The 27,912-nt window shown below is 41.7% G+C and overlaps 1 protein-coding gene across 3 annotated transcripts in view; it reads right to left on the bottom strand.

Annotated features, from left to right (window-relative positions):
- OSBPL3 (oxysterol binding protein like 3) overlaps positions 1 to 27,912 on the bottom strand; it is a 196,018-nt gene that overhangs the window by 87,454 nt on the left and 80,652 nt on the right. For all 3 annotated transcript variants that reach the window (XM_061165506.1, XM_061165504.1, XM_061165507.1), the window contains exon 2: positions 10,078 to 10,317. In XM_061165506.1, coding sequence (XP_061021489.1) covers positions 10,078 to 10,170 — 93 coding nt within the window. In that variant the 5' untranslated portion in view covers positions 10,171 to 10,317. The remainder of the gene's footprint in view (positions 1 to 10,077; positions 10,318 to 27,912) is intronic.

Raw genomic sequence — 27,912 nt, 5'->3', positions numbered from 1 at the left:
CCCTCATCTAAGCCTAATTACCACCATCACCTCATCTAAGTCTAATTAGTCCCCAAAGGCCCCACTTCAAAATGCCATCATGTTGAGGGTTAGGGCTTCAACATATGAACTGGGGGCAGGAGAGCGGGGAGACACAGATACAAACATTGTAAGAGTGTTTCCTGACTCTTCCAATATCCAGAAGAATCGGAAGTCCTTGACTGGTAGACCCATCACTCTAATCTCTGCCTCCATCTTCATAACACCTGCCCCTACACACCTATCCTTTCTCTGTGTGTTTCCTATGAGGACACTGGTCATTGAATTTGGGTCATTAAGCCAGGATGCTCATCTCAAGATTCTTAAGTTATGTTTTTTACCAAATAAGATAACATTGACAGGTTCCAAGGACCAGGATGTAGATACCTTTGGGGAAGGGGAAGAGACCATTCAGCCTATTACACAGGGCAAGAGGGACCACTCAGCTAGAGATTGCCAGGAAAGTGACTCATCTGGGGTGAGAATAGAGAGGTGATTTTGGTTGTGGTGGGAGCTTAGGTAGAGGTGCAGAGGGAGACAAGCTGGACTAGATGGTAGAGCCAGGGTATGTGGGACCATAGAGAGACATCAGATTATTCCAAGGAAATCTCCTATCTTGTCTCTGTCCTACTTATTGCATGCTTACTTCTGAACCTTTAGTATTTTAATAGCATCATAGACTCAGACTTTCCCCTCTCTGGGGGAAAAAAAAAAACGGTTGAGTCAGTTTGTGTCACATTTGCCTCTATAGCTCTCAGAGATAAGTCCAGTAACTGCAAAACTAGTAAGCTGTGCTCTCAGCAAAAGCATCTGAGGCAGGTTCTGCCTTCCTGTAACCTGCACTATGACCAGGGCCAATCGTGAATAAACACATCGATTCTCTTAAGGTTCTCCTTGTGGTTTTTACCAAACCAGTGTTTCTAAAACCCACCAAAATACATGTGCTCTGCTATTCTAGAATTGCAGATCAGTTTGCACGGTTCAGCAACTTCTGAAAGTGTTTGAATAATTTGGTTTCTTGTGCTCTTCAGAGTGTGGAAGGCAGCTAACCAGCATAGGTAGACATGCAAAGTGACAAGGAAATCCTGATTATTTAAATAAATCATTTTAGCCAAAGTTTTTCATTTCTTCCTATATCAAATGTTTGTTTTTTCTTTACAAGACTTAGGGTAGAAATATAGAGGACTGAGTCTTGTATCTTTGCCTTTCCTATTTTCAGTGCATAATGTCACAACCATGGGTATGACCAAAGCCTAGGCTATAAGGAAAAGTAAAATGCTCAGAAGGTGGGGGGGGATAGGGGGGGGAGGCGTTCCAAAAATCTAAGATGGAACTGTATAGATAATTATTTTTCTCTGTTGGAACCACCAGAAAAATAACAGCTCTAGACAAACAGACCTGGAGGATCCTTTTGATTGCTTCCCACATCCATGTTATTCTTGCCACTGCATGTACAGAGGTTTTGGCTTCTGGAGGTTTGTTTGAACAACAATCATTTGTACACAGGACACAAGGAACTGGAATTAACTTCTAAAGCAGCCTTGTAGCATCAAAACAAACCCAGCATTCTTCAAATATATAGTTGCCTGACCCTCTACCACTTATTAGCTGTGTGACTCTAAATCGGCAGTTAACTGGGCCATATTTTCTCTCTGAAGTATAGAAAAATACAGACCTCACTGGATTGTTTTGAGACTCCAAAGGAAAAGTAGAAAAGGATGTTGTGAGCTCGAATGATGCTATCAGTTGTTTATTAACTTCTAGAGTCCCTGGCTGATTCTTCTTCTCAGAGCAGCCTAGACAGAAGCCAGACTGTTGCCTCGCAGCTCAAAGGATGAGACAGGGAAGCAGTCGCTGTGCGGTGCTGCTTGCGGGTTCCCGGAACTCCTGCTTCTGGAAGGTGAATCTGTATCAAACACTTACAGAGCACTAACTATGCGCAGACTCTCTTCTAACTTAAACAACTGGCACAGCTTTATAAGATACCTAGATACAGAGGGGTCAAGGACTTTGCCCAAGGTCAAACAGCTTACAAAGAGTCCATGATTTAAACTCAGGCTATTTGCTCTCAAGCAACTTCATGCTCATTGCCTTTTATTTTCTGTGACCATCACAGAACAATGTGATACAATCATGCCACTCCCAAGCCACTCTTCCTTGAGGAGTCCTTCTTGTGGTGTTTATTCAGTCTATACTTACAAACGACAGCAGGTAAATTTCAGCATCTAAAGACAACACGAATTAAAAGAAATAAATGGGACTACATATTTTCAGTACCCAGATAGCTGAAATTACAAACACCTGAACATTACAGCTTTAATTCACTCTTCTTGGCAAATTCTCTCCCATTCAACTCCAGTGTTTTCAGGGTTCTGGCACCAAGCCCAGCCAGTCTGGGCTCCCTGGAGTGCAGCATAATCTAAGAGCCTGCATAAATAAATTCTCATCAGGTGACCCTGGGAGAGCTCAAAGTTCCACTTCAGATTACCCCAGGGACAAGAGGGCAACAAGAATAAATTGCATAATTGTATGGAGACTTATGTAGCAATAGACCTCTCCATTTCAAATCTCCTGCAATAATGAGTGAAGCAGTTGTTAATTATTTTGGAAGGATTCATTTCCTGATTTCTTACACAGCAAATGCTACAATGCATTAAAAAAAAAAAAAAAATGGAAGCTATGTTGTCTTTATAATTCACAGTCTTCCCAATCAGAGTGATTTCTCATTTGCAGTGGTCTGTTCAGCTGTCCTGCCTTAAGTAGCTTCACATCCCTGCTCAAGGTCTTTTAATAATAGGTTCTCAATGGATACTGAATAAATAAAAATTAGGGCATATAGAACTCTTTCAGAAAAGACAAAAAAAAAAAAGGAGACAGAGAGAGAGAGAAAACCTATTCATTCAACTCTAGCACAATCTGGCTTCTGAAATGTGTTACTTTGAAAGTTCTAGGAAGGAAATGTAAGGGGGCAGTGGGAAAAAGACAAGAGGAAATTACTCATGTTTTACAAGTTTCAAAATAGCAATTCTCTCTCCCACTTAGACATCCCTTAATCTAGTTAATATATGTACAGAGCTTTGTGAATTGCTGTCTTTCTACCTAGTAACCACATGCTTATTCACTTATTTAATCCACCCCTACCAAATGTCTAGCATGTGCTAGTTTAGGTACTTCATATTTACTTTTTCACTTAGATCTCAAAAGGAAGCAAAATTACCTATATATCACAGTTGGAAAAAAAGCAAGGCTCAGAGGTTTTCTATTACATGCAAGGTCATCCAGCTAACAAAAAGCAGAGCCAGTGTGAACGCAAGTCAGTTTCAACAAAGACAGTCTTCTGTTCCATACTTTCCAATAAAGCAGGCTGTTCAGAGACCCCAGATACAGAAAACATTTAGAGATTTCATCACTTGCCATAAAAAAAGAAAAACTCAACAGAGAGGTCTTTGTTCATTTTTTGAAATCCTTGTTAGATGTCTGTCACTGGAAAGAGGTAGCTTGGGAATGTGCAACTTTTTGCTCCTGTTCCCCACGCGTCCCTGGCCATACATTCCAACCTGCCCATGAGACAGGGATATTTGCTGCTGGTGTTCAGTAAATTCAGCCCAATAATTTGCAGTTGCTATGTACAAAGCCCTGTACTGGTGCCACGAGAGCTCAAAAGATGTGTAAATAGACCCAGGACTCAAAGAACCATATACTCATTCAACCAGTGAATTAACCAAAGGAGAGGAGAGAAAAGGACTGTGTTACGCATGGCATTAGCCAAACTGAAGGTTCGCAAACAGAACATTTGTGAAGGCTTCTCTCAACTCCTGTCTGTAGGCCTGACAGAACTGGGGTACCCTCTTCCTCTGTTCCTGTTTTCTCATGAACGGACTTGAACCGGCCTTTCACAACCCCACTCCAAGGAAACCTCTTGGCAATGTCACCAATGGCCTCCATAATCAATGGTCATTCTCAGCTTCACTTTGACCTATCAAACAGCCACGTTAAAGTATTGCAATTCACATAAATTACATGTATGTTGGAAATTACATACAGTGAGCATATAGTATTAATTTTATAAAAATTATTTTTAAAGAGATAAAGCAATAAATGATTCAAGAAAAATCACAAAATTCTAAAAGGTGAAACAGTTTCACATGAATAAGTCTAGCTAAAGGGGAGAGCTGAGCCAAAGTCTGGGATGAGAAGAACAGTGAAGCAAAGACTGACTTTGAACACTACAAGGAATGGGGTATGAAGACAACAGTCAGAAGGGACCAATAATCTATTCTTTGTATAAGCTGAGTTGCTTTAGTTGGGGATTTCCTGCAAGGAGAATAGATTCCTAGTGAGTTAAGATGCTATATCTGAAAGGCAGTCTGCTTCAAAGAGATCCACTTCTTGTGCAGAGTATTGGGGTCCTTAAAATGAGAGTATTTCAGTTCTGGGTCTGTAATTGGCCAAAGTAAAGGGAGCCCATTAATAATTGCTTCTAAAATTTACAGAGGACCTTTCTCCAGCAAGTCTCACTTGCTTTTAGCCAGTGAAAATACTAAATTTTCTCTCCCATTCCTGTAGAGGAAACGGGAGGTGAGTTTTGTCTCCATTTAATAGACAGAGAACTGAGGTGAACCTCACTTGCCAGAAGTTCCTCCAATGGCAGAATATAAAGACTGTAGCAGTCATCTCTTGATTTCAACCTGCTAATATCACTAATGGCATATGGTCCCATCACTTCATGGGAAATAGATGGGGAGACAGTGGAAACAGTGTCAGACTTTATTTTTTTGGGCTCCAAAATCACTGCAGATGGTGATTGCAGCCATGAAATTAAAAGACGCTTACTCCTTGGAAGGAAAGTTATGACCAACCTAGATAGCATATTAAAAAGCAGAGACATTACTCTGCCAACAAAGGTCCATCTAGTCAAGGCTATGGTTTTTCCAGTGGTCATGTATGGATGTGAGAGTTGGACTGTGAAGAAAGCTGAACGCCAAAAAATTGATGCTTTTGAACTATAGTGTTGGAGAAGACTCTTGAGAGTCCCTTGGACTGCAAGGAGATCCAACCAGTCCATCCTAAAGGAGATCAGTCCTGGGTGTTCATTGGAAGGACTGATGCTGAAACTGAAGCTCCAGTACTTTGGCCACCTCATGTGAAGAGCTGGCTCATTAGAACAGACCCTGATGCTGGGAGGGATTGGGGGCAGGAGGAGAAAGGAATGACAGAGGATGAGATGGTTGGATAGCATCACCGACTTGATGGACATGGGTTTGCGTAAACTCCGGAAGTTGGTGATGGACAGGAAGGTCTGGCGTGCTGTGATTCATGGGGTTGCAAAGAGTCAGACACGACTGAGTGACTGAACTGAACTGAATATCACTAAGGGGTGAAAATGTGGCATCCACGCTACTGTTCACCCTGCCTGTGCCCACAGCCATAGCAGAAGACATGGCATTCTCTCCCACTGAACCCAGCCTCAACTGCAGAATACTTCTCAACATAATGCTCTAAGTAGCAACTACCAATAGCTAGGTGCTGGCACGGGGAAAAGTGAAAAAACACACACCCATGCAAGGACAAGGCCGAGCAAAACAGAAGAGTAAGAATTTAATTCCTGTTTGCTCTTGTTTTAGGTACAGGTTCTGCCAGATGTTCAATATATCAAATGTAGTGCATATATTTTAAATTCTGTTACATTCTTCTCTAAAAGTACTTTGTTAATGTGTATAAAATAAAGATACGTTTAAAAAGTAAACATTCATATACACATTGTACACTTCTGTGGACTTCTGCCCAATACTACAGAGGTATGGGTAGGGACATGTATGATAGCTGCAAAAGTTTCTGGGACACAAAGTAGAACTCTTCACTGTGAAATTTTAGGTTTTCTACAAATAGGAATGAAATTCAAAGTAATGTTAACTATAATAAAATTAAATGTTAGTATGAATTCAGCACCTACTATGAATCTAACCCTAGATTAAATGCTTTAGTTCTAATCCTCACAATAATCCTATGAGAAAAGAACTATTATTCCAGTTTCATTGATGAGAAAACTGAACTTTTAGAGAATCTAAGGTTGCAGAAACTAATATCAAGTGGAACCAAGACTGGAGAGTTCAAGTTCTAATCACTAGGCATAACTTCCTAAAATTATCTTGATAAAAGTATATTTATGGACTGTTCCCATTGACAAATGAGGCATTCTGTATACAAAACTTCAAAAGTCCTAGTATTCAAGTTAAAAGGTCACAAAACTCTTTTGCTTGGGTTTTCAAGGCTGTAAGTTGTAAACTACACCCTAGGTTCTATTTGTAGAAGTGAAAAACACAGATCACATTTAACACCCAGATCTCATCATTTTATCCTTTAAGGGAGCAAACTCCTCTAACAGATATTTAGAAAGGAGTGTATCCACACATAAATGAGGGCTCCTTGAGATTTTATATGAGGAGGTTCTTGGATAGGAAACACAAGTTCAAGTTCAGTTCAAGAAACAAGGACAAGGTCAAATTCAGTGGGAGGAACAGAAAGAGAGCCAGGTGGCTGGCATATAGAGACCTAATGTCACCTGGTGATGGTCGATGAGAATTTATATGAAAATGACTCTAGAAGACCAAGTCTTTCAGCCAAGGTTGTACTGAAAGTTTATACACTTAGTGCCACTTCCCTATCACCACATGAGCTCCCATGAAAAATATACAAAGATATAAAAATGTAGGGTTTTTTCCCCTTTGGTACGTCTGTGTGATTTAAAAAAAAAAAAAAGAAAGATTAATTATCTCATGGATAAGACACAAAATAGAAATGCAAAGAATACTGCAGACAGAGGTGTCCAGGAGTTCTACTCCTGTGTGCTCATAAAGCTAAAAATATCCCCAGAAAAAGGCTGAGACCTGAGCTAGCTTACCACTGGAAATCAGAGAATGTGGAGGGGGAAGCCATACTCTACGAAGAAAGACTTTATAGTCTGCCTATCCAGGGAGATGGCAGGAGGCAGACAGCCTCAGCACCAGGACCTGACCACGCTGCGTGCTGGCCTGATAGTGGTTCTTAGATAGTCATAGTTGATGTGAACAGAGGTCCCAGCTACAAACAGAAGATTTTACTCTGGACTGGGGTCATCAGAGATAGGAAGTAGGTAATAGGAAATTCTGAGCTAGGGCAGGATGAGTACAGAGAGGGATAGGGGGAAAGCAAGTGCAAAATCACACCCTAAACTGTAATTCCAAAGCGCATGAGAAACACCAGCATTAACGAAGATGGCCAGTAAATTTAACATCTGACTTACCTCCTCCAGATGGAATGAACAGAACCTAAAAATGACTTTCTTCTGGAGCTTTAAAAACAAGTAGGTTGTTACACAGATTATCTTCATTGGTTGTATTTTAAAATTCCTCAAATGAAATTTCTTATTATGCATAAATCTTAAAGTTTTAAATGTTGAACTTGAACTATCCAGAGATTGGAAACACAGCATGATCATTTAGAATCTGAAAGACCCCTGGATCAGGCTGTGTTCCCTAAGAGTCATAAAGTAAGAACTTCCATGGACCCTGCATTTCTGCAGCATGTTCAGAGACTAAAAGACAATCGTGGGATGTTGTATGATGGAGAAATGGACATGAATTGCCAAAGTGGACAACACAGAGGGAAAAGTTGAGCCAATCCTATAACGGAACACTTATTTTGACAGAAGGATGGAAAAATGGACATAATAAGAAAAGATCCCTAAAAAACAAACATGGCTTGATAACTAGATTCTGGAGAAGGAAATGGTGACCCACTCCAGTATTCTTGCCTGGAGAATCCCATGGACAGAGGAGCCTGGCAGGCTACAGTCCATGGGGTCGCAAGAGTCAGACACAACTTAGCAACTAAGCCAGCGCCACCATAGTGAGATTCGGGTTAAAGCTGGAATGCCTTGCTGAGCTACCATCCTCAATTGCTTCAGTCATGTCTGACTCTGCAACCACACGGACTGGAGCCTGTAAGCCTCCTCAGTCCGTGGGATTTTTTCCAGGCAAGAATACTGGAGCGGGTTGCCACTCCCTCCTCCAGGGGATCTTCTTGAGCCAGGAACTGAACCTGTGTCTCCTGCGTTGCAGGTGGATTCTTTACTGCTGAGCCACCAGGGAAGATCCAGAGTTGGAATAAACTTATTAAATTCTCCATCTTCTCTGCCACAGAGGAAAAGTAAGTATTGATATTTATAAAGCGAAATTACATGCACATTAAATTGAGAGATGCTAAATATAAAAGATGACCATTCGGTGAATGAATGGCTGAATGATCAACCCATTCGAAGTCAGAAAAAACAGTGAGGCATTATGCATATTCTTACTCTTTATGCTGGAACTCAAAAATAAAAGCTCTGTGAAAAACCAAATCAATCAGTTTCCAGTAACACATCAAAAACATGTTTCTGTGGTATTCAGTCCTAGAATTTCATTTCCCTGCTCCAACTGCTATGCTGTTATATATAAGCACTGGCTGCTTGAATGAATCACATGCTATCCCTTTATCCAAGGAGGACAGAGGAATAGATGCTACTTAAGTGCAAAACATTTGGGGAAAATAATACACTTTGCTTTAATCCCAACCAGATTTGTGGCTGACAGAAAGAAACACCCCCATGCAAAGCTGACAAAGAAGGTGAGATTAGCTACCCTCATGAAACTAGAATTCCTAGGGAGCCATGATGTATTCTGGAGGAGGGCATGGCAACCCGCTCCAGTATTCTTGCCTGGAGAATCCCATGGACAGAGGAGCCTGGAGGGCTACAGTCCATGGGGTCACAAAGAGTTGGACACGACTGAGTGACTAAGCATAGCACAGCACAGCACATGATGCATTAGACAAGGAGTAATTTTCGTCATTTGTTTTTAACCCCAGAAGGAGGTGATGACAGTAATGGATGAAAAAATTATTCTTCCTAACCCCTCAGGGGAGATCTTGGAGAACTCCCCAAATGCCCCTATGGCAAAATCTCATTTGTCTGGAATTATAGATTCTAATGCTATGAAGCAGTATTGAGAGGTGACAAGCTCTCTGTCCGAGGCAGTGTTGGAATGGAAAGACCTGTGATGACGTGTCATAAATGTGTGGATGTGCTGGAGCTGGGTGGTTGCTTGATTGTTGCTTCCAAATCTGGAATCAAGGACTCAGGGTCAATTTAGGTCAGTGCGTCCCATGGAGGAAAGGCAAGGCCAGCACAGCCTGCAGACGTTGAAAAGGCTCTGAGACCACTTTGACTGTTAAACTCGCAGCTTTTGGACAGCCCACTCTCTACTTAACTGAAGGTGAAAGAATTATAATGATTCATGTGCATTTACTGCCGTGGATCTAAAATCAGCAAATTCTGCCAACAGGGATTTTTTTAAGAAAGGAAACCAAGGAACAACATATAATTAGCTGACAGTTATTTAGGAGTTAATTATTCAGTCCTTTGTTTCACTTCTTCCTACTTAATTCCTTTTGACCACTTCTCTGTTGACTTGCTTTCCATGCCCATTAGAGAAGTGAAGCAGGTGAGACTCCAAGTTAAAAGGGGGTATTCTGTGATTGGAAGCAGTCAAAAAAGGTTTGGTAAAGGGAAGGAAAGGAGGGCAGGAGAATATTATAATTACTGGAAAAGTGATTGTTTGCTTTTTTGTTTTGATTAGCGGGGTATAAAGGAAAGTGTGAGCTCTGAAGTCAAACAGAATGAGCTTTGGTTTCTTGTTTTTGCCACTTAATAGACAATCTGTGTGTCCTCAGGCAGAATAACTTGGTTGGTCTGACTCAGCTTCCTTACAGAGAAAACAGGAATATCAATATCTGTGTTGGAAGACAGTGGCAACAATTGAATAAAATAATGCAAAGAGCCAGATACAAATTTTCCCATCCAGCAGACTCTCAAGCTGCATTATGAAAATTATATAAAATTTACTCCTCTCAGATAACTAAGATATGACTAAAATCAAATGTCCCTAAAATGAGAAGTAGGAGTTCCCAAGTAAATGTACACATTTTAATCTGCACATTTCTTGATTTAAATTTGCTCTTAAAATTTCCATTAAACTTTACCTGCCGACTTCCTTGCTTGGAAGAGCAGCTGCTTGTGCTCCTCGAAGGTGAGACCAATTTTTGGGATACCGCAAGGCTCTTCTCATCACTCATCTTGAATAGGGTGTCACTTGGCCTCAATGTAGTCAGAACGCCATCAGAAGATAGTGGAGAAGGGAGTATGGAAGTCCCACACAGGCAGGTGGCTCAGCTTTTATCCAATATGTTTTAAAAGCATTTTGGATGCCCTAAAGGGAATCCCTAAAACCAAAATAAAAGAATTAGCAAGAAGGTCCCAGACATCAGACATCATCTATAATTAGCCACTGAATGTCTGAAAGTGGTTTATCTACACTACAGAATCATGATGGTTAGTCACATAAGGGACTGGGAAGGAAAAGATGCTTTATACCTATCTCTTATTGGAAATTATGGCAGCGGTTTTTCACGTACATGGTTCTTCATGTAGCTTTGCAATATGACAGGCTTAAGAACATTAGTAGAAAATCTGAGTCCAGACACATAGAAAATCTATACCATAAAAAAATCCCAAATCGCAGGGAGATACCACTTCACACCCATTATGATAGATTTAATAAAAAACCTGAAAAATAACAAGTGTTGGAAAAAACTGGAACCTCCATGTAATCCTGCTAGAAATTCAAGATGGTGCAGCTGTAGTTGACAACAGTCTGGCAGATTTTGAGAAGTTAAACATAGACTTATCCTATGATTCAGCACTTAATTCCTAGGTATATACCAAAAGAATTGAAAAAAGTATTCTAACAAAAACTCGTACAAGAAGGTTCACAGCAATGCTATTTACTCACAGTAGCCAAAGGTAGAAATAACCCAAATGTCCATCAACTGATGAACAAACAAATTACATACCGTAAATGATAGGGGTCTGGATGTTTGTGCCTCCCCCCAACCCCTCCATCCAAATTCATATGTTGAAATCCTAATGCCCAACGAGATTGTATTAGAAGGTAGGGGTTTGGAGAGGTGTTAGGTTCTGAAAGAAGGGCAGTAATTCCATTCATGAGGGCTCTTATGAAAGAGACCCCAGAAGTCCCCGGCCCCTTCCACCTTGTGAGGCTACCATGATAAGCCTGCCACCCAAAGAGGGTACTCTGACCATACTGACATCCTCATCTTGGACTTCCAGCCTCTAGTCCTGTGAGGAATAAATTTCTATTGCTTATATGCCATCCAGTCTGTGACATTTTGTTAGAACAGCCCAAACAGAATAAAACAGTGTATTCACACAATGGAATTATTATTCAGGAATTAAAAGGAACGAAGTACTGACACATGCTATAACATAAACGAACCCTAAAAACATTATGCTAAATGAAACAAGCCAGACATTTAAAAAAACACACACACACCACATATTATATGTTTCTATTTATATGAAACATCCAAAGCAGGCAAATCCATAGAGACAGAAAGCCAATTAGTGGTTGTCAGGGGCTGGGGGATTTGAGGAATAGAGTTCAGCTACAGGGTTTCCTTTAATGGTGATTAAAATGTTCTGGAAGTAGTATATTGTGAAAGTACTAAATGTCACTGAATTATATACTTGAAAGTGGTTAAAAAGTTAATTTTATGTTATGTATATTTTACTCCAATTTTTAAAAATCCCTTTCTGTTTTTTTGAGGGGATGGGGTTGGGGAATTTTTCTACCAAAGGTTTCTGGAGACATCTTCTAAAAAAAATTACGTGGTATAACAGAAACCATGGGGAAAAGCAGAATTTTCCATATCATCTATTAGTATATTAGTAAGGGTTTCCCTGGTAGCTCAGCTGGTAAAGAATTCACCTGCGATGCAGGAGACCCCAGTTTGATTCCTGGACAGAGGAGCCTGGTGGGCAGGACTGAACAACGAAGCACAAAACTAGAACAACGGTCATTAGGTGAGTCCATACTACTAATTGCCAAGCACTTTAATATGGGTTCCCCACACAGTGTCTCATTTCATCCAAGTCTGATGGGATGGATGTTATATGTATTTTACAGGGGAAAAAGCCAAGTTTCCAAGAAGTTAGGTCACTTGACCAATCACACAGCTGGCAAGTGACTGAATCCAGGCTAGATGCCAGGCCTATAACCTTGGTGCTGGAAATCAGCATGCCTGGGTAGCCAGGGCTGGTGAGAACAGCTACTGCCCCATCTCTGGGACCTAAGAGAACTGAGGAGCTGAGCTAGGAAGACTCAGGAGGGAGCACATAAGCAGCCAGCTCTGAAGAGGCAACGCTCTATCTTTTCCACAGCACTGATCTCCAAGATGGCGGGTATCTCTGGTGGGGAAAGGGACAGACCAGGACAGACGCAGACACCCCTTTATGAAATCGAGTCCCCTGAAACTGAGTTCCATGCTGAACTGGTAATTAATCTCCCTATCCAAAACTTTATTCCCTTTCTTGTTTCACAACTGTTCCTCCTCAGGATTGAAGAGTATCAAAGTAACAAGGCAGGAGCCTGTGGAGCCTTTCCAGGAAAGACCAAGTTTCTGAGACTGTTACGTCACTTGACCAATCCCCAATCCCATGTCCTCCACCTGCCTCTTGTTTATAGGAGAAACTTGTTTATATAGAAACATGTTTTAGTTTCCTAGGTCTCCCCTGCATCTCAAAACACTGGCTCAAGAGTTAATGATTAGGAAATATGATGATGTAGAAACAAAGGATGGCTTTTGGGCCAGGAAACTGGTAACAATTTAGACCATAAACCAGTGTAATCACTCAACTTCCAGTTCCATGAAAGATATAAAGGTCTGACTCAGACCTGTTTTTGCTGAAATCAGGACCCCACCAGATGAAAACTGCGGACCATAAGCATGGAGACCCCCGACTGGGTTGAAACTAGAAGACTGGTGATGCTGGAAACTTCACCTTGATACCACTCAGTATAAGGACTGTGCACAAGCTGAGTACACACCCCGCAGCCCCCTCACTTTCACTGTCTTTAAAACCTTTGTCTCCCAACTGGCAACTTGGAGATGATCTTAGGACATTCGTCCAGCATCTTCCCAGGCTGCTGAGCTCCCAAATGAAGTAATCCTCCCTTTTCCACCAACTCTTGTCTGTTGAGTACTGGCCTTCTGAGCAGGGAGCAGTTGAACCTGGGTTTGGTGCAGCCTCACCTGGTTACATTTACAAGTGGTTGGCTGTGCTGCCCCCGGCCACCCCTTCAGCTCTTTAGAGGGGAACCACTGCCTTCATCCACAGCCCTGAGTTAAGGATGACTAACAAGTTTAGGTTTTGCCTTCAGACTTTTATTTAACACACTAAAGTTCAAAAAAATTCTACAACTTTCCCAAGCATATTAACAATAATTAAAAATTTTTTATATCTAATTCATTTGGTTCTTAGTAAATTACAAAGAATTATATAGCTGTCCAGGAAGAAGCTATTACATCAAACTTCTGTTTAATTGTTAAATACTCAAGTGTACTATTCCTTTCACTAACACTTCTAAAATAATGAAGATGCCAAGGTCATAAAATAAAACCAAGACAACAAAGAAAAACATCAAAATCTCAGAAAATAAGATAAAGGTAGCTGTAAGTCATAGAACTCAATTCCCATGTTGCTTTTATAGAGCTTCCCTACAAATCTATGTATTCATCATATATCGAATCCAACAATAAATAAGACTAAAAGCAAACCAACACCAGCTTCCTGGGAAGTTAGCTTTACTTATGGGGCATGACTAATTGTACCTAAAGTTAGAAGCAAATGCAGCCCGGTTAAAAATGACAAGAGAGAAAAAAAAAATGACAAGAGAGGCTATTAAGATATATCAACAGTGTATTTAAAAGCAGTGTTGGCTGTTGCTATTTAAGAAGGAAAGAAAAAGAGAAACCTGATGGGAACCCTAAATGATGAAATGTCTGTGGGGGCAGCCATTGCTATGACAACCGGTTTCACAGTGGATGAGAAATGCCAACAAAGGGATTCCACTTTTGTGTGTTTTTTTGTTTTGTTTTGTTCTGTTTCAAGGCTGAGATTCTAACAGGGAGAGCCTGGGACAAGGTGAAGTGTGACATGTGCAGAGGGAGAGAAAAGCACACCTAGTCCATAAAACAAGAGTCAATTCTGAAATTGCCAAATCAGAAACACCATAATCCTGTCCTAGAGTAGAGGCATCTGATTAAAAGAGTCATCTTTATCTTTTAACCCTGTCAAATTTCATCTTGCAGGCAATAGCTACTAAGGCCAGAGCTGTGAGTAAGCTAAATCCCATACTCATTGAAATTGGAACTTTGAGTAAAGACCTCTGAAGGTACCATCTGCTGTGGCCCCGACCACTGCCTCCTCCTCCTCCTCTTCTGGGTAAAAGAAAAGGTGGGAATCCATAACCCTGCCCACATCCACCCCTGGGTGAGTTTGAGATGATGCCTAAGGAAAGAGATGTCTAACCTCACCAGAAATTCAGTCAAAATTACTAGGGGCAGCTTAAAGGACAAAAGAAGTCAAATCCCGGGGAAAGGATATGCTTAAATCAGGGCAGAATAAAGAATGAAGGCAGTAGTAGCCCCAGACTAAGGTATCAGAGGAGTAAGCTGGTTGCGTGGAATGAGGCAGCTATTGCCTCCAACTTAGGGGACCCTGCAGGCTGGCCTGGGGATGGCCGGGGCAGGGGGGAGGGCTCAGAGGTGGGTCACCAGAGGAAAGACCCCGATGAGAATCCTTACACAGAGGACCTTGACAAAGGGGAGTTACATGAAAGTCTGGTGTCATCTACTCCAACTAGCTAAGTAAAAGGGCAAAGAGAAAGCCCTGTAGGGAGACAGACACTGGCCAGCGGCCAGGCCACAGATCCAGTGGTATAAGTCTTGAAGAGGAGGGTACACTTGAAAAACCCTGGTGCTTTCGATCCCCCCATGGACAACCTCTAACTCAAGGCTTGAACAAAATACAAGAGTTTCCTTGCTCATAGACTGAGAACAACCTTAGGACAATATTTCCCCCTTATTATTCACTGAGTCAACTTACATAAAGTGAACAAATCTTAAGTGCACAGACAACCCTGAGAGCTTACATTTTATATTTGCAAATACTGACATAACCACCACCTGGATCAAGAAATGGAGCATATGTAGCCTCCCCACAAGGCTTCTGCACCCTCTGGCCCTTGATCTGCCTGGTGGGGAGCTGGTTCTTCTGCTCCTGCAGGCACTTGTCAACATTACCCCAGGGACAGAGAGCTGGGACCTCCCGAGCTTGCTAGAACAGGAAATATGACGGCTCTTGTGCCTTCTGGCTAATACAAGTGTTTGTTGTGCAACAGAACTCACTCTGAGACTCACTCTCATTTCAACAAATCACCTAGTAGCCAAATCCAATAGGGATAAGAAGCTCAATGCGTTTATGTCAATTCAAAAATGTTCCTCTTGGGCCTCTGGGATGAGCTTGGGTCCTCTCTCACCACTGCCACCCATCTGGACAAGCAGTGGGGTCAGGTCTAAGTGAAAATGGAGCTCCAGTTACAAGTCCACTGGGCATAAGATGTGCAAACATATGCCGTCCCAAGGCTCAATTAGGGAAGAGAGAACTCCTATTTCTACCAAGAAAGGGGAAGAATAAAAGACCAAAGCGTTGTCAAGCAATTTGGCAACAAAGGTTATTTTAAGACCTATTTTAGAAATTTTCACTAAGAATAGAATGTACAGTTTGGGAAAAGACACAAAGAAGAGATTTACATCAAGACCTACATGCCTTCATGAAAAGATGCTCAATATCACTAATTATTAGAGATATGTAAATCAAAACTAAAATGAGGCATCACCTCACAACTGTCAGAATGGCTCTCATCAAAAAGAACACAAATAACAAAAGTCAGTAAGGATGTGGAGAAAAGGGAACCTCCATGCACTGTTTGTGGGAATGTAAGTTGGTACATGCTAAGCTGCTTCAGTCATGTCCAACTCTTTGCAACCCTATGGTCTGTAGCCTACCAGTTTGGTGCAGCCATTATGGAAAACAGTATGGAGGTTCCTAAGAAAACTAAAAAATAAAATTACTATATAATCCAGCAATCCCACTCCTGGGCATATATCTACACAAAAACATAATTCAAAAAGATACATGTACCCGTATGTTCATAGCAGCATTATTCACAAAGCAAGACAAGGAAATAACCTAAATGTCCATCGAAAGATGAATGAACAAAGATGACGACACACACAAAAGAATACTACTCATCCATAGAAGAATGAAATAATTCCATTTGCAGCAACATGGATGCAACTAGAGATTATCATACTAAGTGAAACCAGAAAGAAAAGGACAAATATCATGTATCACTTATATGTGGAATCTAAAATATGGCATAAATGATTTTCTTGTTCAGTCACTCAGTCGTGTCCAGTTCTTGGCGACCCCACGGACTGCAGCACACCAGGCTTCCCTGTCCTTCACCATCCCCCAGAGCTTGCTCAAACTCATGTCCATTGAACCTACCTATGAAACAGAAACAGACTCACAGACATAGAGAACAGAGTTGTGGTTGCCAAGGGGATGGAGCAGAGACTGACAGAGTTTAGGGTTTGCAGATGCAAACTATTACGTGCAGAATGGATGGGAACTATATTCAATATCCTGGGATAAACCATAGTGAAAAGAATATAAAAAAGAATGTATATATGTATATAACTGAGTCAATTTGCTGAACAGCAGAAATTAACACAAATTATAAATCAACTATGTGTGTGTGTGCTCAGTCATGTCCAATTCTTTGCAACCCCATGGACTATGGCCTGCCAGGCTTCTCTATCTCTGGAATTCTCCAGGCAAGAATACTGGAGTAGGTTGCTATTTTGTACCCCAGGAGATCTTCCTGACCCAGGGCACAAACTGGCATCTCTTGTGTCTCTTGGATTGGCAGGCAGTTTCTTTATTACTGCATCACCTGGGAAGCACTTCAATTAAAAAAAAATTTTTTTTTAAGACTTATGTGCCTTGAAAGGAGCTAGACATGGGTTTAAACTGGTGCTCCCTTATTACAAACTCTGTTCACCTTGATCAATGTATTAACCTCTCTGATTTTCAGGGTTTCCTTATGTAGGAAATGGGGAACTGTGAGGATTAAATGAGAAAATGAGGATAAAGAGCCTGCCCTGAATGCAATAGACACTTAAGAAGCTAGTTTCACATCCTCCTTACTTGACTTCCTGGAAGTGGCATATGCACCAAAGATACGATCCTATACTCCTCTTGCAACCAAAAACAAATAAGCACTCTACAGAATGTTGAAACATTTTTGTCTTTCAATATATTAACATTTCCCGGAATCTGTAACAAAAGTGTGAAGAGATTTTTTAATTGTCAAAGCAGCATGCTTACTTTGGGATAAGCCATACATGCAGAAAGATTAAAGCCACATAGTTCATCACCACTGGCTGCCCCCAAAAGCAACTAAACTGGTAGATCTGGAATGGCAGTATATAACATAGCCATTTATTGATCTATTAGACCTGAGGGTCTTCACTCACATACTTGGTCATGTTTTGCTTGAAAAACAGGGTTTGCTTCCAGCCTTGGAAGCAACTCCTATGAAGACCAGATGGCATACAGTTTCCGTTAATTTAGAATTTCCCAGTAAGATATGCCAACTAGAGAAGGTTCTTTACCACCCAGTTCAAGGATTAGCCACCGCAGTCATTGACCTTCAACATACCATGAAAGGATTTCGGGGTGGAATCAGGAATGAGGCACTCTGTGCTCGGGAAAACTGGCAGAACAGACCTTTAGATAGCTAGATATTTTCAGAAGAAATTTTATGCAGGCAGTTTCTTGCATCTTTCCATACTTAGAAAAGGATTAAAACCATTAACTAAGATATTTGTTCCTCATGACTGGCAGCAATACCCTGCCAAGATGTGTGCTTGATTGCATGTACCCCTTCTCCAAAATAACAAACCTACTGAGCTATTCTCCCAACTTCTTCAAAGCAGTCTTCAGGGCGACCTGAGAGGCTGTCTCTCAGGCTACAGCCCTCAGTAAGCACCCAAATAAAACTAGAACTCACAGCTTTCACATTGTATGTTTGTATTTCAGTTGACAAATATATGGATAAATTATGTACTCAAGTAACACCAAAATATGTATAATGGAATGTCCATTTCTGGTCTTCATTGGTAAAAGAAAATTATTCAAATCCTGGATATGCATCTTTTTGGAAATGATACCTTCTGAAACCTCTTGATTCCCAAAAATGCTACATGATCAAAAGTAGGGCTTTCATTATTTGATTGTAAGCTCCAAAATGATCAGAGCTTTCCAGATGCTAGTTCTAACCACAATGCCCTTGGACAGCTGGCCCTGGCCTTCTGTGTTTGATTCTGGCCAATCTGCGTTAACTATCTGTACTCTGGACGGCTGGACTGATCCAGGGAGGCTGACATCTGACTGTCCCTGGGGGATGAGTCCTGCGTCTCAGAGGCAAAGGAGTTGCCACCCCTTCTACCCTAATGGCAGACAACCCCTCCACACACATTCTGTGCTTGTATTTTCTCTGTCCTAGACCTGCTGGGAGGACAGGGGTCTAGAGGTCTAAAGATGCAAATGCTTACTTTGTCACATTAAAACAGAATATCCATTTCCACCCCCTCCCAATCCATGAAAAAGCACATTATCTGCCCTTTGTGATCCATTTCTTCAGAGAGGAACATGTTATTGCGCAGATCTCAATCCGGCAACAGAAATGCATGGGAACACAGATTTGAAATGTGGCAGCTTCCATGAGACAAAAACCTTGACAGTGACACCAGGTTTAAGTTTTGTTCAAACCATTTATCTTCCACCACTGAATAAAAAGAATGAAAAGCCTCAAAATACTAGTCAGTCACTACACAGAATCCTGGAACCTAAGAGTGAATTCTAGCCCAACTTTTTACACAAAGCAAGAATTCTGTCAGTAACATTGCTAGATCATTTTTTCTTGACCATTTCCCATAACAGAAACAGGGCACCCCATGTTACTTTTTGTTAAAAATGCCTTTTCACTTAGAGTTGAACTTTGTCTCACTAGGACACATGGGTCCTCCATCTGCACTCCATCACTAAAGAGAGCAAGATGAACCACTTCTATCACCTTAACATGCATTGGAACTACCATCACTCCCACTCCCCACCCAGCAAATCTTTTCTTCCCCAAACCAGTCACATTCACATCAGCCACTTCTTATCTGATCTTCATAATCACAGGTATCCAATTCTGATTACACTTCAATTTGTCTGTGCTTCCCTGAAAATGGTGCCCAGATCTAAAGACAACTTCCAGGCGTGGTCTGCTGAGAGCAGGAGAGAAGGAAATAATCATCTCCCTTGCCTTATACATACTGCAACTGTTAATACTGCCTCACTTCATCCTAGCTGGGGACACCCACTCTCTTCCTAGCACGCACTGTCCTTATAGTTCTCTAGGACTGTGATGTGATAGGAACTGTGGAGAAGCTGGCCTGCCTTCTTTCTGAGCAGGATTCCTTACTTCCTTCAGCTGAAATTCAGGACTTGATGGTTCTTTATTATGATTAATTACCCCATATTAGTTTTGAATCATCATTCCAGCCTATCTAGATGTTTCTGGGCAGTAACTGTCATTCTGTGTGTCTGGCCAACTTTTCCTTTGCTGTGCCATTCAGAGATTGCACAGGTGTGTGAATTCTGTCCTCACCCGAGTAAATCACACTGGAGATTTAATAAGAAGTGTGTCAAGGACACTGAGGTTTTCTCCATAGCTTGATGTTAATTTGTTCATTAATTAACATTTCGGGGACCAACTGTGCCAACCCACTGCAAATCCCCATAACTGTAGAGTCATGTCTCATTTCTCAAAGTGCCCAGATCTACCTTCTTCAAAATCTCATGGATCGTTGTTTAAAAGGCAGATTTTGGAAGCTCCAAAACCTTCTTTTATTATCCAAAGCTTGTGGGTTTTCAAAATATGAGCTCAGACCAGGAGCATCAACATTACCTGGGAGTTTGTGAGAAATGCAAATTCCCAGGCCCCACCACAGGCCTGCAAGATTTGGGAACTGAGGGTGGGGCTGAGTCATCTGTTTTCAGCAAGTTCTCCAGGAGATTCTGACACACAGGCGTAAGGACCACTGCTGTAGGTGAATACTGCATCTCTGGCATAGAACCTTGGGGCATCCAGTGTACTTTCATCAGGAGATTGGAGGAGATGCTGAGCCCTTTTCCGAGGAAGATTCTGTCTTGTTTCTTAGCTTCTCCTTTAAGCCAAGGACAGCAAAAGCCAGGTATATGTGTTTCGTGTCCCCACTCTCATGCTTAAAACACTCCCATCATGGTGAGTTTTCTCCAACAGATCTCCAAAAACCCGGAAGACAGTTGGCTGGAAAAATCCTATCCTGCCAAGGTCCACATGGGCACAGGGGCGCAGGCAGAGGTCTGTGAATCCCTTTATCCTGATCAAGAGCCTGAATTTCAGAAGACAATCACTGTGGTCTGGTCACAAGAGTCACTACCCACAGACTTATCCTTGATCCTCAACACAAAGCATCTACCCCTCCATGCTCTTGCCAAACATTATGACCTTGAGCACTGTACTGTCCAGACTTTATAGGCAATGAATCTCAACTCTGACTGCACATTAGAATTACGTAGGGAACTTTCTAATATGCTGATGGGCAGGCCCAGATCTATCATATTGCAACCTGGGGTGGGGGTCAGGCTTTCATATTCTAAAACCTCCACAAGTGATTCTGATGTGGAAAAAGAGGGCCACCAGCAAATAATCCAGAAATATAATTTGTACACCCAGCTCAAGCCAGATCATCTAATGGATGAGCTGTACTATTCTGATCTGTGAAGAATTGCTTTCCCTGCACTGTCCTCTAGACTTAAGCCCCTGACCTGCAATGAAAGAGATCATATCTGTAAAAACGAAGAGTTAAGCCAACAACCCACCGAGGATATTGGGAAATTCTGTAGAGTAGTGTAATAATTAAGACTACAAGCTCCGGGGTTTCCCTGGTGGCTCAGTGGTAAAGAATTCATCTGCCAATGCAAGAGACCCAGGTTCGATCCCTGGTCCAAAAAGATCCCACATGCCGGGGAGCAAGAAGGCCCTTCCTTATGCCTGTGCCCTAGAGCCTAGGAATCGCAGCTACTGAAACTCACATGCCCTAGAGCCCACTCTCTGCAATACAAGAAGCCACTGCAATGAGAAGCCTGCGCACCACGACTACAGAGTAGCCCCTACTTGCCTCAACTAGAGAGAAGCCAGAGCAGCAAGGAAGACCCAGCATGGCCAAAAACAAACAAACAAACAAACAAAATTAGGGGGAAAAAGACTACAAGTTCTCGATTCAAACTGCCTGGGTTCAAATCCAGCCTTAGTAGGTGGCTTTAGGCAAGTTTTCAGCCTCTCAAATCCTGTGTTTCATTTGACAGTTGGAAATAAAGCATTGCCCCAAAAGGGCTATTGGGGTGATTCAATGAGTTAATCCACATAAAAGCACAGAAAAGGTAAGGGGGCAGTCATCTCTGGATGAGTTACTACAGGATGTTGTGGTCACTGTTGTGACAACACTATGGTGGTTGCTTTTCTCTTTTAAGGAGAAAAATAAAAAGGATATATACAAATATCTATATTCCTAGCACCCCAAATTAATAGGTCTCCATCCTTATCTGCATAAACATATCTATCATTTTTCTTAACTTTTAAAAATTGTGCATAATAAATACTATCATACCACATGTTTCTTTCTGCAGCTGGTTTATTTTCACTCAAAATTATTACACACATACACATACACTGGGCTTCCCTGGTGGCTCAGATGGTAAAGAATCTGCCTGCGATGCAGGAGACGTGGGTTCAGTCCCTGGGTTGGGAAGATCCCCTGTAAAGGGGAATGGCTAACCACGCCAGTATTCTTGCCTGGGGAATCTGATGGACAGAGATGTCTGTTGGGCTATTCTGATGGGCAGAAATGTCCATGAGGCTGCAAGAGTCAGACACAACTGAGCAACTAACACATATACACACACACACATACACCCGAGCTCATTCCTCCCACATAATTCCATGATATGATTTCATCTTGTTTGACTTGATTCTTCTTTAGGTTGTTTCTGGTTCTTTGCCCTCAAGAACAGTGCTACAGGATCTGCTTCTTGGGAGGCTGTGGCCTGACTGTCTAAAATAAGCGGAACTGCTGTATCATAAGGTAGAACTAGTTTTAGTTTTACCAGCTATTCCATATTGTTTCTCTAAATGGCCATACCAATTCACACAAGACAAAGGTTTCTTTGAAGGACCTTTATAAGAATAGGCTATACATTCAGATCTCAGTATCAGAATGCCTCTCCTAAGTGACCAGCTTGTTATAGCTTTTAGTCATTGAGAATTTAAACATAAAAACGTATGCCTCTTTATTTGGGGCACGAGGGTGCATGAATCAGATTCACGGCAGCACTGGTGAACCTCAGTGGCAGAAGCAGAGCCTCTCCGTGTGCTTCGCTTACCTTCATTGTCCCTGTGCTCCAATTCTCTTGACTTCCCACTATTTCCTGTGTAGCATGTGTGTTCTTGGAAACCACTTCAAAGAGTTGGTGAAATAAGATGATGTTTAAATAAGTCATCTTTTTTTTTTTTTTTTTAAAGCTAGAAAGTTGTACAAGCTGCTGCTGGGCTGTTGGCAAGATGTTCTGACAGTGGATAGTTTTCTTCCTACTGTAGGCTGCCTTCCAAGGTATTTCTTTAGGTGAGCCCTGGCCTCAGCTTGACAGTTGCAACTGCCTCCAATGTCTGCAAGCAGGAAGGGAGGAAGAGACAGACAGATGATGATTCTCGTGCACAGAAGTGGAAGACAGCATGCCAGTGACGAAAGGAACAGGAGATTGGGAGAAACCTGAATAGCCACGGTCCTTACTAGTAGCCTTCCAGAAGTTTACAGATGGACAGTTCAGAGCTGGCAGGATGTCTAGGAGAGAGTGCTTACAGGCAGATGTGGAGAAGGAGGTACAGGTTATTTCCAAATCTTATGAAAATTCCATGTCAGACACCTAAACAAATCCTAGGCTTCACCAGAAGAGAAGCTATTGACTCAGACCTTAATTTTCTACCTTGCTCACAAGGATATCACAAGATAGATACCTTATCAAACATTTCAAATAGACTTTTCATAGGTCTGACATCCTTAAAAAATAGGAAGAGCTTGCTATGCATAAACCCTCTCCTCTGGCAATACTGACTGGCTGCCTTGATGGCCAGGGCTTGGTTCCAATGCTGAGCCCCTACTGCTGGTCACATGTCCCCTAGTTAGGCAGCTGTCTACATGCTCTGCTGCCCTAACCTTTCTAGCCCATAGCCTGGTGGACACGCCTGGATTTATCACTAGAACAGGAAGCCTACTGCTTACTTCACGAGCAAACTCATCATTCCCTTATGCCGATACCTGTGCTGACTCCCCTGATTCTGATTAAGACAACCACTCCTCTCCTGGTTCAACCCCAACTTTCTCTCCCAGATCCCCCAATTCTGCAGATTCTAGCTCTGCCGAGACCCTTACCTCCTCACCTCAAAACTTGTTTTCCATTCTTTCATCCCTATAACCGCCAATCCTTTTTAGACCCCCATTAGGGGGGTCTCCACTTTTTCTTTTCCACCACTTCAATCTACCTCATGTTTTCCTGGCCTAGTTCATCTTTCCAGAAAGATTCCAGTGTCTCTTCTCTACTCCAAATTCCCACTGGTCACTGAACTTGCTTAAAAATCCTAAGCCCTTCACAAGGCAGTGAAATTTATGTGAATTCAGACTCTGGTTCTATCTACCACCTACTATGTGTTACCAAACTACTGAGTTGTTTTCTCATCTGAAAAAGGGGCTGAATAATCATACTAAGTCTTTCTGAAGACTGTCTGAAATAATGCATGTCATGCACTAAGCACCGTACTTGGCAGACATCACCCAGTTATATTTTAGTTTTATTAACCAAACCTCAACTGTAAAATCTCACACCTGCATACCTAACATTGTATACTCTCCTGCAGTTACACCACCCTGCCTTGGTTCTTAGGCTAGTTCTTTTCTGCAAAGCACACTTCTAATCTGATGTCTCTCTTCCATCTACGGAAATTCTCCCCACCCTCCAAAGGACATTGCAAGCGTCATCTGTTCCATGAAACCTTTTCTGAAAGCACACCCACCCCTGGTTTTGTTTCTCTTTTGAACTCCTACCTTACTTCTGTGCCTCCAAGTATGTCATAAGTTGCCCACACTGTGAGATTACTCTTTGCAACCTGACCACTAGATGTTAGATCTACATCATGATCAATGACTGAATTTTACTCATCTTTACATTCTGGGGGAAAGCAACTTAAAGATGAGTAGCCATGACAATCGAGCCAGACTGAATATCCTTCCTTAATCTGAGTTAAGAAGGAAAAAGTCCTCTGCGTAAGCATACTGATTTATTTCCAAGGAGCCACTCTCCTTCCCTCTTCACTAGACTTACTTGGGATTACATGTATATTTCAGAACGTTTTAGCTATCCCTTTCCTTTTGAAGTCTCTTTACCATTTTCTTTGGCCACAGGAGAGATTATTTCTTTCTTTGAACTGTTTCAAATGTTTGTAGCATACAGAGCTCTGCCCAAAGCATGCTTCTTTGGGGATTTAATCTCCTGGTTCCTGTCACTTTATATCACTGGACAATTCTGTTTATGGGTCAGAAAGAAATCCAGAGATATCGTTCCTTGCATTATTTTCTCAGTCATCTTAAAAATTAAATGATCAGCAGAACAAGTCAAAAGTTTATAAGAAGTTAGCAGAATAAAACTTCCAGTGGGTTTTACCAACATGTTTGGCACCCCTTCTAGAGTTGGGCTTCCCCGATGGCTCAAATGGTAAAGAATCTGCCTGCAAAGCAGGAGACCCAGGCTCGATACCTAGGTTGGAAGATACCCTGGAGAAGGGAATTGTAACTCAATCCAGTATTCTTGCCTGGAGAATTCCATGGACAGAGCAGCCTGGTGGGCTACAGTCCATGGAGTCACAAAGACTCAGACATGACTGAGTGACTAATGCTAAGAGTAATAATCTCTGAGGAGAAAGTAGCATCCATAAGCTGTCTGGCAATCCGTAATACTGACCCTGCTACAGCAAACTTTCTGTCGGCTCTCTTATCCCCATTGCCCTCACCTAGAAATCTACCTTTAGGGCCTGGATTTCCATAGGCCTGCTTCTTAAAGCAAAATATTCCCTTCTAGAATACTATCTTCATCATTAGAAACATCCTAACCTTCCTGGTGAGACAAATTAGATGATCAAATCAAGGCCCAACTTTTAATGTTCACCTGCTTAGTCCTCAGAGGCTGCATCATGGCAAACAGCTACAGGTATGACAAGCACCCTGCTTCCTGGTGTTTTTTAACTGAATCACTGAAGTTCTCTTCCTTGGCCACTGGTCTTCTCTGAGCTATGCCTATTGTTCTCTACTCAGTCAGATTTCAATGCTTTTTTTCTTTCCATCAAATTGCAGTTGAACTCTCTTGATCAGGTTAGCAAACATACACACTGATCCTTACAGATGCCAAAACCTTTCCCTGCACATCAAACCTTCTTTATCAACACTATCTGTGTTACAGCTACTCGCACACTTTCCGCATCCTTTTCTAGCTCATGGTCTATCCTCCTCAAAAAGTAGGAATACCACACATCCCCCTGCAGACCTTCTGTTTCCTACCATGACTTCAAAGCACCAAGGATACATTTGTGGTTTCTTTGGACAATTTAGTGTATTTTCTTAAAAACTTTTTTCTTTTGTATTGGAGTATAGCCAATTAACATTGCTGAGATAGTTTCAGTTGCACAGCAAAGGGACTCAGTCATACACATACATGTATCCATTGTCCCCAAACACCCCTCCCTTCCAGGATGCCATATAACATTGAGCAGAGTTCCCTGTGATATACAGTAGGTTCTTGTTGATTATCCATTTTAAAATATAGCAGTTTGTACCTGTACAGTTTACCTTTCTTTTATCCAAAGAAATGAACAGGGTGATGGTTTATAGATCTGAAATTTTGGCAGGTTATCATGCATGCAAGGAGAGATAAGAAAGCCTTCTTCAGTGATCGGTGCAAAGAAATAGAGGAAAACAAGAGAATGGGAATGATTACAGATCTCTTCAAGAAAATTAGAGATACCAAGGGGATATTTCATGCAAAGATGGGCACAATAAAGGACAGAAATGGTATGGACCTAACAGAAGCAGAAGATATTAAGAAGAGGTGGCAAGAATACACAGAAGAACTATACATAAAGATCTTCATGACCCAGATAATCACAATGGTGTGATCACTCACCCAGAGCCAGACATCCTGGAAAGCAAAGTCAAGTGGGCATTAGGAAGCATCACTATGAACAAAGCTAGTGGAGGTGATGGAATTCCAGTTGAGATATTTCAAATCCTAAAAGATGATGCTGTGAAAGTGCTGCACTCAATATGCCAGCAAATTTGGAAAACTCAGCAGTGGCCACAGGACTGGAATAGGTCAGTTTTCATTCCAATCCCAAAGAAAGGCAATGCCAAAGAATGTCCAAACTACCATGCAATTGCACTCATCTCACACGCTAGTAAAGTAATGCTCAAAATTCTCCAAGTCAGGCTTCAACAGTACATGAACAGTGAACTTCCAGGTATTCAAGCTGAATTTAGAAAAGGCAGAGGAACCAGAGATCAAATTGCCAACATCCACTGGATCATCAAAAAGGCAAAAGAGTTCCAGAAAAACATCTATTTCTGCTTTATTGATTACACCAAAGCCTTTGACTATATGGATCACAATAAACTGTGGAAAATTCTGAAAGAGATGGGAATACCAGACCACCTGACCTGCCTCTTGAGAAATCTGTATGCAGGTCGGGAAGCAACAGTTAGAACTGGACAAGGAAGAACAGACTGGTTCCAAATAGGGAAAGGGGTACATCAAGGCTGTATATTGTCACCCTGCTTATTTAACTTATATACGCAGAGTACATCATGAGAAATGCTGGGCTGGATGAAGCACAAGCTGGAATCAAGATTGCTGGGAGAAATATCAATAACCTCAGATATTCAGATAACACTACCCCTATGGCAGAAAGCAAAGAACTACAGAGCCTCTTGATGAAAGTGAAAGAGGAGAGTGAAAAAGTTGGCTTAAAACTCAACATTCAGAAAAGCAAGATCATGGCATCTGGTCCGATCATTTCATGGCAAACAGATGGGTAAACAGTGGAAACAGTGACAGACTTTATTTTTGGGGGCTCCAAAATTACTGCAGATGGTGGCTGCAGCCATGAAATTAAAAGATGCTTGCTCCTTGGAAGAAAAGTTATGACCAACCTAGACAGCATATTAAAAAGCAGAGACATTATTTGCCAACAAAGGTCTGTCTAGTCAAGGCTATGGTTTTTCCAGTAGTCATGTATGGATGTGAGAGTTGGACTATAAAGAAAGCTGAGTGCTGAAGAAAATTGATGCTTTTGAACTGTGGTTGGTGTTGGAGAAGACTCTTGAGAATCCCTTGGACTGCAAGGAGATCCAACCTGTCCATCCTAAAGGAAATCAGTTCTGAATACTCATTGGAAGGACTGATGCTGATGCTGAAGCTCCAATACTTTGGCCGCCTGATGTGAAGAACTGATTCATTTGAAAAGACCCTGATGCTGGGAAAGATTGAGGGCAGGAGGAGAAGGGGACGACAGAGGATGAGATGGTTGGATGGCGTCACCAACTCGATATACATGTGTTTGGGTAAACTCCAGGAGTTAGTAATAGACTGGGAGGCCTGGTGTGCTGCAGTCCCTGGGGTTGCAAAGAGTCGGACACGAC

The sequence above is a fragment of the Dama dama genome, chromosome 18 (genome assembly GCF_033118175.1).
Source record: "Dama dama isolate Ldn47 chromosome 18, ASM3311817v1, whole genome shotgun sequence".
Taxonomy (NCBI): Eukaryota; Metazoa; Chordata; class Mammalia; order Artiodactyla; family Cervidae; genus Dama; species Dama dama.
This window is presented reverse-complemented; position numbering and strand designations above follow the sequence as displayed.